The 15350-nt window shown below is 39.9% G+C and overlaps 1 protein-coding gene across 3 annotated transcripts in view; it reads left to right on the top strand.

Moving 5' to 3' along the window:
* The window catches only part of NRG3 (neuregulin 3), a gene marked incomplete at its 5' end in the record, with an annotated part of 1046633 nt that overhangs the window by 812366 nt on the left and 218917 nt on the right, over positions 1–15350 (top strand). For all 3 annotated transcript variants that reach the window (XM_081104470.1, XM_081104469.1, XM_081104468.1), the window contains one exon: positions 1758–1831. In XM_081104470.1, coding sequence (XP_080960596.1) covers positions 1758–1831 — 74 coding nt within the window. The remainder of the gene's footprint in view (positions 1–1757; positions 1832–15350) is intronic.

The following is a 15350-nucleotide window of genomic DNA, read 5'->3' as shown; positions in this document are numbered from 1 at the left end:
CATCTTCCTCATTTGTTGGAAATAAAATCCTTCAAACAGTTAATGCATGCTGTAGCACACACCCAAACGTAACTCATGGGAAAATGAAAATTAAAACACCATGGTCCCGGTACTTCTGAATAAAGATGAACTATCAACAATAGGCCAGCTTCCAGAGAACAGAAATGTATTTATTTTTTCATCAGAAATTGCTCCAGTCCTAAGTATTTTCTGACTTTTTACCATTGTAAACCCAGTGACACGCCTACTTTATTTCAAGGGCAATGAATGAATTTTTAAAGAGGTTATGAAAATATGTGGCTGCTTAAGCAACTTTTTTTCAATAGCCTATTGAGTATCAAGGGTGTTCTTATATCAGAAGTCTTTGTTCTCAGTGTACAAGGAAAACAGCCAACTACACTCTGGGCACCAGGCTTAAAAGGGTGCTAAAGAGAGCCTGCCCATCACCTGAATTCTGATGTGACCCACTGTGAGAGGTAGAAAAATGACCAGGTGCCTTTCAATGTTGCTGTTGCAGTTGCAATAGATTTCATCTAATAGTTTATTACACCGAAAATGAAGCATATTCTAGAGAAAGAATTCACAGTCCCACCTGAGACAGAATGGTTGGTCCCTTTCCCATTCTTTTGTCAAATCTATTCAATAGATTTCTAACAAGCAGAGGATTGTTCTGGTAAGTCTGATTTTTATGCCCACAGCACAATTTCCTCCTCTGTCTATAGGAGACATTCATTCATCAGCAACAATGGGTGACTCCCTGCTTACCTGGGGCATGACAGGTTAAGTTTCAAGTCCATCACTAAAGGCCACATCCCCCTATGGATACTGTTCCAAAGCAGGGGTTTGGGGCCCACCTGGACTGTACTTGTTCCTGGACCTGCTGCTGATGAGCTGATGCTGATGAGCTGATGCTGTCCAAGGCAGCCAGCAGCCCTGATGGAGGGAGTGGTGTGAAGACTCACTGAGGACCAGCAGGGCAGAGCGATGCTCATTGCTGGTGCTTGCAGGCAAATTCCTTCCCTCCAAATCCCGCCCATCTCAGGAAAGGTGCCTTGTGCAACGCCTGGCAGAAAGCAGGCACTTTGCACAAGTTTGCTGAACTCAAAAGAGAAAATGAGGAGAGAAAAATGGGCATTTACGGAAAATTCACAGAGACCTTGCACATAGAGATCTTGGCAGATGTGAAAGATGTTATGCTGGCCAATCAGGCCACAGGGACTTGAAGCATAGCTAACTTAAAAAAAAAAGTTAAAAATTCGCAAAGGAACTAATAAAACACAAGAAAAATAAACGGTCGCCAAAACCTATTGATAATATTGAAAATTACATGAGAAAATGTTTTTTATTAGAAAAATGACACTTGGAAAGCGATGCTTCTGAAAGGGCACCGCAGCCTCTTAGAGACAGTGTGTTGCATAGAGAAAAGCATGCCTGCGTCCAGTACTCTGACATGAGGGCTACCACTGCTGAGATTGCTACGAGGGTCATCTTCAAAAGTATTCAATGTGTGCAGTAGGTATTATATATAAAATTATGAAAGCAAAGACATGCTGGGGATTTTTGTTTGTTTTTTGCACAGAAATAGGCTAAAATCTGCCTGTTGATGTTACAGACATACTAAATCAAATTATACAAAAGCATGAATGTTCTATTCTCACATTTATCTATTTTATGTAATTAGAGGCTATTTTGCTTGTTGAAATTTTGAAACTTTCACAGCCACATGCATATGTTTATTATTTATCCCCTTTTCTCAGGTGCAAAGAAGGCTATCAAGGAGTCCGTTGTGATCAATTTCTGCCGAAAACTGACTCCATCTTATCGGATCCAAGTAGGTCAAGCATTTTTCTTCTCTCACACAATATTTAGGCAGCCCGGACTCTGAGCAATGGTTGCTAACTCAGCTGAAGGCTGTGTTGCATTCGTGTGACTCTGCAAGCTGCCAGGGTGGGTGCTGATGACAGGGTTAATGTTCAAAGCTCGCTCAGAACTAACCAGGTCCAGGTCCAGGTCTTCTGGATGGGGCCTGGTCTTCACATTCAACTCCACTGCCAACTAACTGCCCCTGGGGACTTCATGGAAGCTGGCTGCCTTGGTTTTCCATTTCCGCCATCCACTATCACCCCATTAGGAAAGCAAGGATACAGAAAAAGAAAAGCACTTATTATTTATCCAAAAGAATTTGTAGAAGCTAAAGTACCGAACTCTGGCTAGTAATTTATGATAATATTAAATCTATTAACCTTTTATCTGACTTATTGAAATATGGAAATATGCATATCAAATTATATAACAAGTTTTCAAACAGAGAAACCCCATTTTTAGTAACACTATTTGCATATCAGTGATTACTTTACTACTAATATTTTTTCATGAATGAATGAAGACAATTTCCCACTAAGAAATATGTCTAGTCATGAGTTTCTTTTTCTATGTGAAGTTAAAAGTAGAAATATTGCGAGCCATTGGTTTATTTTCCTACATGAAGTTAAAAGTAATGTTCTCTACCATTATGCCCAATTCTAGTCAAATGTGGAATTTTTACTCTATGTGTAAATAATCCTCTGATGTTGCAATGACTGCTATAACTGAGTCACTTCTAAGGCAAGAGAACTTTTATTCAATCAGCAATTTAGTTCAGTGAAGATTATGACAGGCATTTCCAATCGTAAAGGCAATGTTACGGTTTTCTGATTACCAATCATGCATAACATAAACTTGAGCGCAGCATTGCGTATTGACAACAGACAGAGGTCGCCCTATCTGCTAGTGTGCATGTTGCTGCACAATGAATGTGTCTAACCATCTTTTAACATCTTTTCAAAATGCATATTTTCATTTTGCCCCTGAATTTCTAGCTGTGTTTCATCAAGAAAATGGGGAAATTTTTCTCTAATTTAATTTGACTGTGTTTTACCTTGGTAAGGTAAGTCACCATACAGTATCTACTATTCTTCTTCATAAATTTAGCTCTCCTTGAGAAAGGTGGTGGTGGTGGTGGTGGTGGTGGGGGGGGGGTGGTGAAGAAGGTTGCCTAAAACCTAGCTACAAAGCAAGCCATGGATTCTCTGTTCTGTGAAATGTGAGGCCCTGCTGTCTAGGAATTGCCCAGATAGGGGCAGATACTAGAGTATGTTGTATCTTTTTTCTCCTGTGATTTGGTCACATGCTAAGCTGATGCCTGGAAAGTATGGTTGTGGATAGAGACATGTATTTGGAATTATTAGCAAATTTACACAGAAGAATGAGCTTTCTGATTCTTTCTTTATCTTTTTCTTTCTTTTCTTTGTCATTCTCTCTGATTTACCTAGTTCCCTTCTTTGTTATGCTTTCTTCCCTTTCTTCTTTCTCTCCCCTCATTTTTCCTTCCCTTCTGTTTTCCCTTTACTTCCTTCTCTTTCTTCATTATTCGCTTTCCCCTCTACCTTCTTTCTCTCCCCCATCTCTCCCTTTCTTCCTTTTCCCTTCCTCTTCTTCCTTTTCTTGTTCTTTTCATATATAGCTGTGGAATATCTATCAAGTACAGTGTTCTGGAAAAGGGTTTGAATGTAGTATAAAATGGTGAACATAATCCCTTTTAAACAATAATTAAACTCTTGCCATCCAATTGGATACCACAGTGCATCACTACAGTGGTTGAAGGTGAGGTCCCTTGTAAAGACTGTATGCTCCTCAAAGAAAAGCGATCCAAGTACAGACAGTGACCCTGAAAACCTATGTCATATATACATGAAAATAAGTAGTGCAACAATATTCATAATAGTGAAACAATGGGCACGGTCTAAAAATCAGAAAGAGTATATTAAAGTAAAACATAATATGGCACATCTATCATGTTCTATTAAATTATCATTAAAATAATAGCATATGAAATAATCTTACTAAGTGAAACAGCAAGATGGAAATTATTTTCATATAAGATTGCAGCAGGAACATCCTTTGGTAAAATGATGAAAACACACATACCCTAAAATGCAAAAGGGGGACTTTAAGTGTTTGGACTATGTAAGTATATGAAATTTTTTTCTCTTTTCTCCTGTTTTCTATAAAATGACACATGATAATGGGAATAAAACTGTGAGAATGCCTTGAAACAAAATATAAACAAACGAACATTGAGAAATCTGTGGATGAATCCTTGAGGCACAGTTTAATTGAGAAAAAATTATTCCTTCCATTCATTCATGCATCATCCATTTATTTATGCAATTATTAATTCATTTCACAAATATTTTCTAAACATCCACCAACAGCCATATAATCAGTCAGATTCTGTTAGTACAAAGGTGTACAAACAGGATTCAGGCTTCAAGACCCCCCTGGCTGGACCAAGTAGCTCAGTTAGTCCTAGTGTCATCCTGATTTGCCAAGGTTTCCATTCAATCCCTGGTCAGGGACACATACAAGAATCAGCCAATGAATGCCTAAATAAGGGGAACACCAAATCAATGCCGCTCTCTCTCTCTCCTTCTCTCTAAAATCAATAAATAAACATTAAAAATAGTAATAATGGCACTGGTAGGTTGATATCACTGAGACTATGAAGAAGTCAGTGCCAGATAAACATTAGCCCACTTTCTGTATTATAATCATACTAGTAGCCCTGCGCACAAATCCATGCTCCAGTAGCTCGCCAGTAGCTTGCTGCTGCCCTCCAGTAGCTCCCCCGCCCTCTCTAATAGCTTGCTGCCCTGCCCCCTCCTGTAGCTCTCCACTGCCAGCTTGTAGCTCGCTGCCCCAACCTCCTGCTGATCCATGATCTGGTCGTTACACTGTCAGTCATTATGCTTCACAGTGTGACAACCATTTGCATATTACATCTTTATTATATAGGACTAGTATGTTTAGGATTTACAAGTGCCAGGCACTGTGTTAGAGAACTTTACCTGGATTATCTCATTAAAACCTTCACAATCATGGTCTAGCAGAGAGTTTCTGGCAATAGTTCACATTTTATAAATGAGGAAATTAGGCCTCAGAGATGTTAAACAGACTTGCCCAAGGTTACACAGCTGGTTAATGCTGGAGTCTACCTTCCAATCCAAATAACTCGAGGGCCTGAGCTCCCAACGCAGGCCTCTTTTCTTCCTTCCCTCGCCCCCTCCTTCATCTCGTTATTTTCAATATGGCATTTATCACTCTAAATTTCATTGACTGAGACTCAATGACCTGCAGCAAACATCAGTCTAAGGAACAATATTTGCACAATTTTCATATCTTAATGCAGCAACTTGAGCTTCCATAGAGATTTAAATCCCTAATGAAATTTTCCTGTCAAAATTCTTGCTGAAGGATCGTTTAATTTGCTGCTCCTGATATCTTTGGAATGACTGGGCGCAGGAAACCAGCTTCCCTCTGACACCCTCTCTCTGACACCCGACACCCTTTCTCTCTCTCTTGCTTCTTCCCCACTGCTGACTGTGTGCTGTATTTAGGGAAATCCCAATTAACAGAGGATTGGAAGTGTGGATGTGTGTTCGATTCTCCCTTAGGCAATGCAGAGTTGGTCTGAAATGTGAATCTTTGCCAATTAATTTAAAACTAATACTAAAACTTCTAATTATATGCATTTGGGGCGACGGAACCAGGCCTTGCACTGAGAGGCCCAGTGGCAGCTCTGACCAGTGTCTTCACTGTGGCCCCAGGTTGTGTCCTCAGCCCTGCTATGTCAAAAACCTATCTCTCTGCCCGCTTCATCCCCCCTAAGAATCTGTGGTTAATTCCACTCAGGAAAACATGTACACATGAGAATCAAACTTAAAAGTGCTTTGATCTTAGTTTTTTAAAAAAATATCTAAGGCATATAACTGCCAGGTTAATGGAGCCCTCACAGCATTCAGCGTGCATCGCGATCACAGGTGGATAGCAGGCAGGGCTCCGGAGCAAGGCAGTGAGAGGAGCAAACTGTGGCCGGGACCATGAGCGTGTAGCCTTCAGAGGAGGAAGCCACAGCAGCCAGGGTGGATATTGCTGAGTGGCACATTTCTGCACCCTGCCTCCTGCTGCTGCCAGCCCTGCCCTGGAGAGCAGAGGTCAGCCTCCCGGCAGCCCCATGATCTTCTTGGCGATTTCTAATGACATTACTTCAGAACCAGTCTCCTTTCCCTGCAAGCACAGGATCAACCTGTAGACTCTTGTCCTGTTTCCTCATCCTTACTGCACACACCCACCTAGGCCAGGTTCCCTCCCTAGCCTCAGAGCAAAGCTAGATGGAACTCTAGGACCATGAGCTGGCCAAGGATTCAGGCAGATATTTTCCAGGTCTCTCCTCTTAGGAGCACCATGCCAACCCCAGTTATCATCAAGATCCTGATTCCATCACTGGCCAAAGCGAGAGCAGCTCCAGAGCATGGATGCAGAGCAGAATCCAAGAAATGTGCAGAGTAAGATGTCAGACCTCATGGTGCCTGCTCCCCAGATCAGCACCCAGCACCCAGGATCCCCATGGTGGTGATACGTGATTTTGGGACTGGAACATGCGGTGTTCCCTGATTCTTTGTCCATCGGAGTCAACGAATGAATCCATGGATGGAAGGTGGTATAGCAAAAATAGAGATTTATTGAAGAACAAGTACAGACTCCCATGTGGGGAGGGGAACGCGTCCCACCGAGTCCCTGTTTCCATGGCTTGTAAAGGCTGCAGATCTTGGTGCCTTGAGATCCCCTCTGATTGGTCACTATTCCCTTGGACTGGTTCTATGGTAACTTCTGAGCTCAAAGGTTGAACCTCACCTGGGACATGTGAGGTTCTCCACCCCCTCCTTCCTTATTGTTTTCTTTCTTCTTCTCCTTAGTTATGAAGGGCTTCCTTCTCTTTATTTTGTAAATATAGACCTTTTGCTGTTCCCAGCTCTCTCATTCTATGGAAATGTACCTGTTGCAGCTTTTCCTATTCTATGGAAATACACCTTCTGCTGCTCTGCAGCCCTGTGCTTCCTCCACGGTCCCCTTAACTTCTTTAAAATGTCTAAAATTTCCTAAACCTGTCTTTTCACCCCTGAAAATTCCTGTTTCAGTGGGCGATAGGTGACAAGTCTGCATGCCCAAATCCTGACATGGGGCTTACAGCTTAAGCTCTCAGAGTCATCTAGTCTTCACTATGGGAGGATGGAGGATAACTTCTGACTGTAGTCTATATAAACTATCAAAAGGAAAATGTCCACAATCTACGGATCTAGTCGACTTTCATTCAGCAATTCATGACCAGGCAGCATCCCATCTGGCAGAGAGAAAGCGCTCCGAAGAGCTGTGCAAGGTGAGAGATTTTTATAGACCAACGTGAGCAGGAGAAAGGAAGTTATGCCCAGTGTTTGCTGATTGGTTGAAACAGGGTGACTTTCCTTATATGGAGCAAAAGGAAGTCTTAGAGGTCCGTGGGGTTACTTGTTCTGAGCAGGCAAGCACGAATGGGTTGACCTAGGCCTTTCTTTTCTGGGATTGCTGAGCATAGACATTTAAGTAAGTTTTGGTCGCTGATATGGGGCTTAGCATGAGTGACTCTGGTTACTTTAACAGGACTGTCTTACATTCACACTTTGGTTTCTTTGGATCTTAGAAAGCAGGCTCTGCTCTGAGAGTGCTCTGTAAGATGATAGGAGCCTGCTATGTACTTGGATCAGCGGAAAGCAACAACAAAGATGACCTGGGTTTAGACGTTCCATCGCTCCACACTGGGCTTGTGGGCCCCACCTTCCCAGGAATAGTCACTTTGTGAATCCAGACATTCAGTTTGCCAAGGCATGTGGTTGTAGCCCCAGGCAGTGGACCAGTCAGCACAGCCACTTCCAGATGGCTTGTAGGGACAACTGACTCATCAGGTCTGAGCACAGTGGGTCTCCTTCTGGTACCAGGAAGCCTGCTGAATCATCACTTTCCCAGTGCCCAATCCATTCAGCCCAGGCCAGAGTGGGGCTCCTTTGTCATGTGTGTCAGATTGAGGCAGAAGGAAACTTGAGAGCACCCTCGAAGAATCAATGTGGGGCCCAGGAACTGGGCAGAGGTGGCTAAGCAGATGCAAAAGGTTTCTGTGAAGAGTATTAGTGGAAGCTTCCCGAAGAGACCAATGCTCTGCAGTCTTGCCTTCTCCAGTTTCATGTAACATACAGCAAAGTGTCCTTTGTGTGAACAATTAGATGGAGGGGTGTAAGGAAAGGTGTCCTTAATTGGGGGTTAAAGGGTCTTGGTTCTAATCCTGTGACCATTTGCTTCAAGCAGTGTGGCTTTGGAGCAGGCTACCCCTGCAAGCCATTCAGAAGTGGGGTCAACTGCACAGCTGAAATAATCTAGCCTTCTTTTATTCATTCACACATTATTCTCCAGTTAAGTACATATAAAGTATACCACTTTGTAGATTCAAACAATAATTAAGGCTCCTACAATCAATAAACTCATAGTTTAGTAAACTGCATTTACTTAAATGAAATTATAGGCTCCAAAGGGTGTAATATGTCCAAGAGATGGAAATTTTTAAATTCAAAATCATATTAATAATTTGATAGGACGTTACTTAACCTTAATGGGTTCTGGTTTTCTTCTTTATAAAATAAGATTATATAGTCTCTAATGCATACAGTTATTATTAGGGTTAAGTAAAATAATCCATTCAGAACAGTTTGTACTTGGTACATAGTGAGAGCTCAATAAATGTTATCTGTCATTATTATTGTTGGTTTTTATTTAAACTGTTATTGTTGCCTTTTTAACTCCACAGTGTACAAGGCCTTGAGACCGGTGCTTCCAGGGATTAAAAAACATGTCATATTACCTGGCCTCAAATTTTCCAGTTGCATAGAAGCAAGAAAAGATATGTAAACAAGTACAAATAAGAACACATACAAGATAAGACAGCTTAGGGAAGTATAAAAATGGGGCCAATACAAAATCACATAAAGTGGAGGGAGAGAACTGGGTTGCTCAGGAAAGACTTATCTAGGTGTATGCTTTGTGGTGAGCAGGGGTTGCTGTGGTTGTGTCCTCTTGCACAGGCTGCACTGCCCAACTTTACATATATCATTCATACTAGACTGTAAAGGACTCTATGGTGGTATGTGACATGGTCCCGGGAAGGAAATTTTCATTAATAAATAAGATGGAGAAACAAAATATTCCTGAGGACTTGCCAAGACTGGTTTGGCTCAGTGGATTAGAGCATCGGCCTGCGGACTGAAAGGTCCCAGGTTCGATTCCAGTCAAGGGCATGTACCTTGGTTGCAGGCACATCCCCAGTGGGAGGTGTGCAGGAGGCAGCTGGTTGATGTTTCTCTCTCATCGATGTTTCTGACTCTATCTCTCTCCCTTCCTCTCTGTAAAAAATCAATAAAAATATATTTAAAAAAAAACAATATGTAATTATATATATTAAAAAAAAAATTCCTGAGGACAGAAAATAGAGACTGATCATTGCTTGTTCTTGGTCCATTAACTTATACTGATGAGAGGAGGTGTCTTCCAGACTGGAATCTGCTCAGAATACTTGTCTCCTAAACCACTCCACCCTCCAGTAGCCATGAAAGCATTGTTGGCAGAATGGGTTAATATGTAAAATCTGTAACTCTTTTCTGGCCTTGAAAGAAGAGTAACAGACATCAGATTTTGACCCTGCCTCTATGAACCTCATCCTTTTTATCAGGTCTATGGTGTTTTCATATATTTGACTGCTACTATCTTCAAGACTACCCTGTTCAGTTGTACAAAGCATCGAACATTGACCAATAAATCAGGCAAATGCACACCATTTCTATAACACTAGGAAGATAACTACCTTTACAAGGAAGAAAACTTTCTTCATGATCACACCATTCAGAGATGACCACCTTAGTCATTTTAGTGCATTGCACTCCAACTGTTGGACACTTTTCATGTGGAATATATGTCTTCAGCATCAGCCACTGCACTGAAAGCAGGGCTCATGGGGCCAGAGGGAAGCACAGCTGTCCTTGTCTCACACCCCCTGCTCTGCTGCCTCCTCCGCTTGCTAACTGATGCTCCTCCTCACTTAGCTCTGTCTTGCCAGGAGTCCACTCCACCTGGGATGGTGATGGACTCTCCACCTGCCTGCTCAGGGACTTCTTGGATTTGTCACAAGACAGCCCCCAGCCAGTATTCCTCATACTGACACACCTGTTGTCCCCTGGAGAGCAGGCCATTCAGATGTGTCTGTCATCAGATTCTCAGGACCAACATGGCTTTGTCTCTCATCTCTCTCCGTCCCCTCCTCTATTTTCACAGTCAGCGACGGAGAGCCAGTGCTATGGGATAGTTCTAGATTATTTGATTTTCTTTATAAATCCTTCACCTAGTGATTTGTCTCTCACTTCATTATCCATTATCCATTTTATTGACACCTTAATCAAATCTGAAGTAGGAAGAATCAAATGCTAACATCTTGTTACATAATATACTCATTTTCTTTACAAAACTGGGATCATTCTGTACATATTTTGTAATCTACTTTTTCTGTTTAGATAGTGTGACCCTTTTACCATAAAAATATGTAATTTTATGTTCTGCTAAACTATTACTTTAAAAAGTGTAATATTATAAGCATGTAATAGAAGTAATTTTACCAACATTTAGGTTGGACTATTTAGTGTGTTTTCAATTTTTCATGATTACAGAGATTGACAGGCATTATGCATAATTCTCTACATTGAAGTATGGATTATTTCTTAAGGATAATGTCTTGACTTTTAATACATTTAAATTACTTTTCCTCAAGAAAAGTTATGTCAATTAACATTCCCATGAGCACAGTATGAGAACCGAATGGTATTATTTAGTTGCTACTTTTATGGGCAAAATTATATTGGGAAAATTATCTTACCAAGATTTTAAACATAATTTTTTTGATTACCAGCAAAATTAAATATTTTTACTTTTATGTCAATCAGTTTCATTTCTACTTTTGTGATTTTTAACAATTATTTTTTTTGCTCAAGTCATATAATTTTTTTGTCTTCTTTGAAGTAGTTTGTTATTTTGAGGATAACAAATTGTGCACTTATCATATATGTTGTGATTTTTCCAGATTGCTCTTTGACTTATTTTTCATGGTGTTTTTTGAAACCTACAGAAGTTTTGTATTTTATGTAATCTATCAGTTATTTTATAAAATAAAATAAATATTTTACTAGCATAGCTTTTAAAATTTCATTATGTACATAATTTATTATTTATCATACATGCATGCATGGTTATACATAGTCACCATCTACCTGAAATTTATACGAGTGTGTACTTTAAAATAGAAACAATGTTTTTTTTAATAGTTATATTTTTTTAATTTTTATTTAAGTATGATTGGTATACACTATTACATTAGTTACATTAATTTCAGGTATAGAATATAATGATTCAACCCTTATACCTTACATTGTAGTCATCCTATCAGTAATTACCTGCCGCCGTGCACACTGATCACAACATCACTGGCTGTATTCACCTTCACCTTTCCCACCCCCACCCCACCCCACCCCTCTCCTCTCCTCGGGTAGACGTAACTTGGTCTCTGTTTCTCTCAGCAGAATTTGTTGAATAATCTGAACATCCTTCATTGATATAAAAAGGAAACTTAATCATATACTCCATAATCATATATATCTAGTGCTATTTTTGGACTTTCCATTCTATCGATAAACACCATAAGAAACTTATAATATATTTTATTCTTGGTAATATGATTTCCATATATTTTTCCTTATTTTAAAAAAGATTACGATTTGATTGATTAGTTATGGTTCAACAATAAACTATATAGAAGCTGTTTCACATATTTTATAACACCTAATGTATTGAAAAATAGTCCTTGTGTAATATTTAATAAAATGTAGATTTCAAATCCATGTATGTGGTGTGAATGGAGTGACCATATAACTTGTCATCTAACCGGGACAGAGAGTGAAAGACAGAGCTGAGAATAGCTACAATGATAAAACTGTGAAGCAGGAGTATATGGTCCTCAAACTTGTAAAATATATATTTACACTTAATACATGTGGTTTCAAAACATAACTTGAAGGCAAAGTGCAAAATGCAGTACACATAATTTCCTCATCAATGTATTTCTGTATTTTCTACAATACATTTTAGTTACTTTAATAATTATTAAAATAAGGACAATTTTAACAAACTTTTCAATGCTTACTGTGTGCCAGGCACTGTTTAAGCATATACAGATAATCCTCATATGTTCCTGTGAAGTATTTACAATAAAAAAAAACCCATTTAGCCGAAACCGGTTTGGCTCAGTGGATAGAGCGTTGGCCTACGGACTGAAGGGTCCCGGGTTCGACTCCGGTCAAGGGCATGTACCTGGGTTGAGGGCACATCCCCAGTAGGGGGCATGCAGGAGGCAGCTGATTGATGTTTCTCTCTCATCGATGTTTCTAACTCTCTATCCCTCTCTGTAAAAAAATCAATAAAATATATTTTTTAAAAAATGAAAAATGAAGAGACAGTGTTAAAGCTGACAGCAATTCTTTCTCGTGGAGTGATACTTAATTATGATTCCTCACATTGGCCCCTTCCTTTGAGCATCATTGTTGTTTGTGTGTGTGTGTGTGTGTGTGTGTGTTTAAATATGTTTTTTATTGATTTCAGAAAGAGGAAGAGAGAGGGAGAGATAGAAACACCAATGATGACAGAGAATCATCCATCAGATCAGCTGCCTCCTGCACACCCCCTACTGGGGATTGAGCCTGAAACCCAGGCATGTGCCCTGACCTGGAATCAAACCATGACCGTCTGGTACATGGGTCAACGCTCAACCACTAAGCCACCCAGCCAGGCGAGCATCATTGTTTTTCTGAGTGACCTTCCAGACCTCTGCTGTGTTGGAATTTGAGGTGCCTCTGATAGACTGTGAGTGGGTCCCTCTACAAAACCGTGGGCCAGGATGAAGGAAGGACAGCTCAGTCTGTTTTTTTCTTTCTAATTGCCACTCCAGCCTCTGGCCGAATAGGGCAGGTTCAAAGCCAGGCGGGGGAGGGGGCCCACCACGGTGCTCGCTCAGTAAGCGTGTCCTGTGGTGGTGTTCTGAGTTCATTTTGGTGATCAAGAGCTCGCTGCCCAAGCAGGGAGTCCCTGAAGAGGAGGCCCTGCAGTGCTCCTGCTCTCTGCTACAGAGAACCCACCCCTGTGAGGGTGTCGCTAGGAGCAGAGTAGCCCAGCTGGCTAGGTAGCCACCCAGAGAGAGCTCCAGATCTGAATGGTCGCTCAGGTTCCACCCCGCCCACACTACCCTTTACCCCTATCTGCTCCATTTGAGGATCTTAAGAGAGTTCTTCCTACTCGGGCAAACTGTTCCGTCCTCTATACATCTTAATTTTATATGTAGAATATTTCAGTTTATTTCTCTATTCAACATATATGGCTTGTTATTTAAGCACTAGTGGCCCGATGCATGAAATTTGTGCACATTAAAAGGAAATTAATTAGAGGAAATATTTTAATATTGCTATTTTCCCTTTCTCTATAATAGAAGTGTCAGATGAGGGGGACAATCTTTTGTGAGTATTCCAATGACTCTTTTATCTGAGAGTTTACAAATGGTACGCTTCTGAATGAGTATAAGAAAGAGCCCTAGCCAGTTTGGCTCAGTGGATACAGTGTGAGCCTGCAGACCAAAGGAGCAAGGGCATGCACTTTGGTTGCAGGCTCCTCCTGGCCCTAGGCCCTGATTAGAGCTCTGGCAGGAAACATCCACTCAATGTGTTTCTCTCACATCAATGTTTCTTTCTGTCTTTCCCTATCCTTTCCACTCTCCCAAAAAATCAATGGCCAAGAATGGTCAGGGCATCTGAAATTACTCTGTTCATGGCTTTTTATGCTTCTTCCTCATACTCCATTTTGAAAAAATGTCAATCACATCACATTACATTCATCACTGTATTGTTATTACTACGTTCTACAAAATACAGAAAAAAGCCATAATGGTTTTCACCTGTGTTAATAAGACTTTCCCAAACCCATCCCTTTATTTGCATGCTGTGCCCAGGAGCTGTTATGTTTTGGAGAAAAGTAGTAGAATTGCTGGGGTGTTTATAATGGTGTTTTCTATGATCCTGAGACTGGGAGACAACCCGGATGTTGCTGTTCGAAGCAAACCATTTCTTTCTCCCTTCCTTTCTCCTTTCCATATACATTTTTGGAATACTTGTTCTAGTTCTGTAAAAATGCCATTGGTATTTTGATAGGAATTGTGTTGAGTCCACAGATTGCTTTAATGATATTAATTTTTCCTATCCATGAGCAGGATATATGTTTTTATTTATTTGTATCTTCTTCAGTTTCTTTTACATTCTCATCATTTTCTGAGTACAGGTCTTTTATCTCCTTGGTAAATGCATGACTAGGTTTATTTCTTTTTTTGTAATTATACATGGGATTGTTCTTTTAGATTCCCTTTCTGATAGTTCACTATTTGTATAGAAAATGCAACTGATTTTTGAATATTTATTTTGTATTGTGCTACTTTACTGAATTCACTTACCAGTTCTAGTAGTGTCTTTGTGCAATTTTTAGGGTTATCTATACATAGCAAGGGTGGGGAACATCTGACCTATGGGCCATATAAGGCCTGAGAAATCATTTGGTCTGGCCCTCTCAAAGCATTAGGGGTGAGTTAATTAAATGTTTGACCAAATATAGCAAGACTAATTTTTAAGTTGATAATTTTTTATGGCCCACAAATGATGTTATAAATATGCAAATGGTCCTTAGCAGTAAAAAGGGTCACCATCTCTGATATATAGTATCATGTCATATGTAAATAATGACAGTTTACCTCTCCCTTTTTAATTTTGATATCTTTTATTTTTTCTTATCTGATAGTACTTCCTGTGCTATGTTGATAGCAATGTTCACAGTGGACATCCCTGTCTTGTTCCTAATCTTAAAGAAAATGCTTTTAGCTTTTCCCTGATGAGTATAATGTTGGCTGTAGGTTTGTAATATATGGATTTTATTATGTTGAGGTGTGTTCCCTCTATTCCCACTTTGCTGAGACTTTTTATCAAAAATAGGTGCTGGATTTTGTCTAAGGTTTTTTTTTTTCTGCATCTTTTAATATGATCATATGATTTTGTATCCTTCATTTTGTTTATGTGGTGTATCACATTAATTGATTTGTGGATATTGTACCAACTTTGCATCCCAGAAATAAATCCCATTTGATCATGATTTATGGTCTTGTTAATGTATTGCTGAATTTGATTTTCTAATATTTTGTTGATGATTTGTTGATCTATGTTCATCAGGGTTATTGGCCTATAATTTAACTTTTTATAATATCCTTGGTGTTTGAATCAGGATAATGCTAGCCTCAGAAAATGAGCTTGGAAGACTTCCCTCTT

This window comes from Myotis nattereri (genome assembly GCF_964212035.1).
Source record: "Myotis nattereri genome assembly, chromosome: 13".
In the NCBI taxonomy this organism is placed as follows: domain Eukaryota; kingdom Metazoa; phylum Chordata; class Mammalia; order Chiroptera; family Vespertilionidae; genus Myotis; species Myotis nattereri.
The sequence above is the reverse complement of the archived record's forward strand: the minus strand, read 5'-3'. Positions and strand labels throughout refer to the sequence as shown.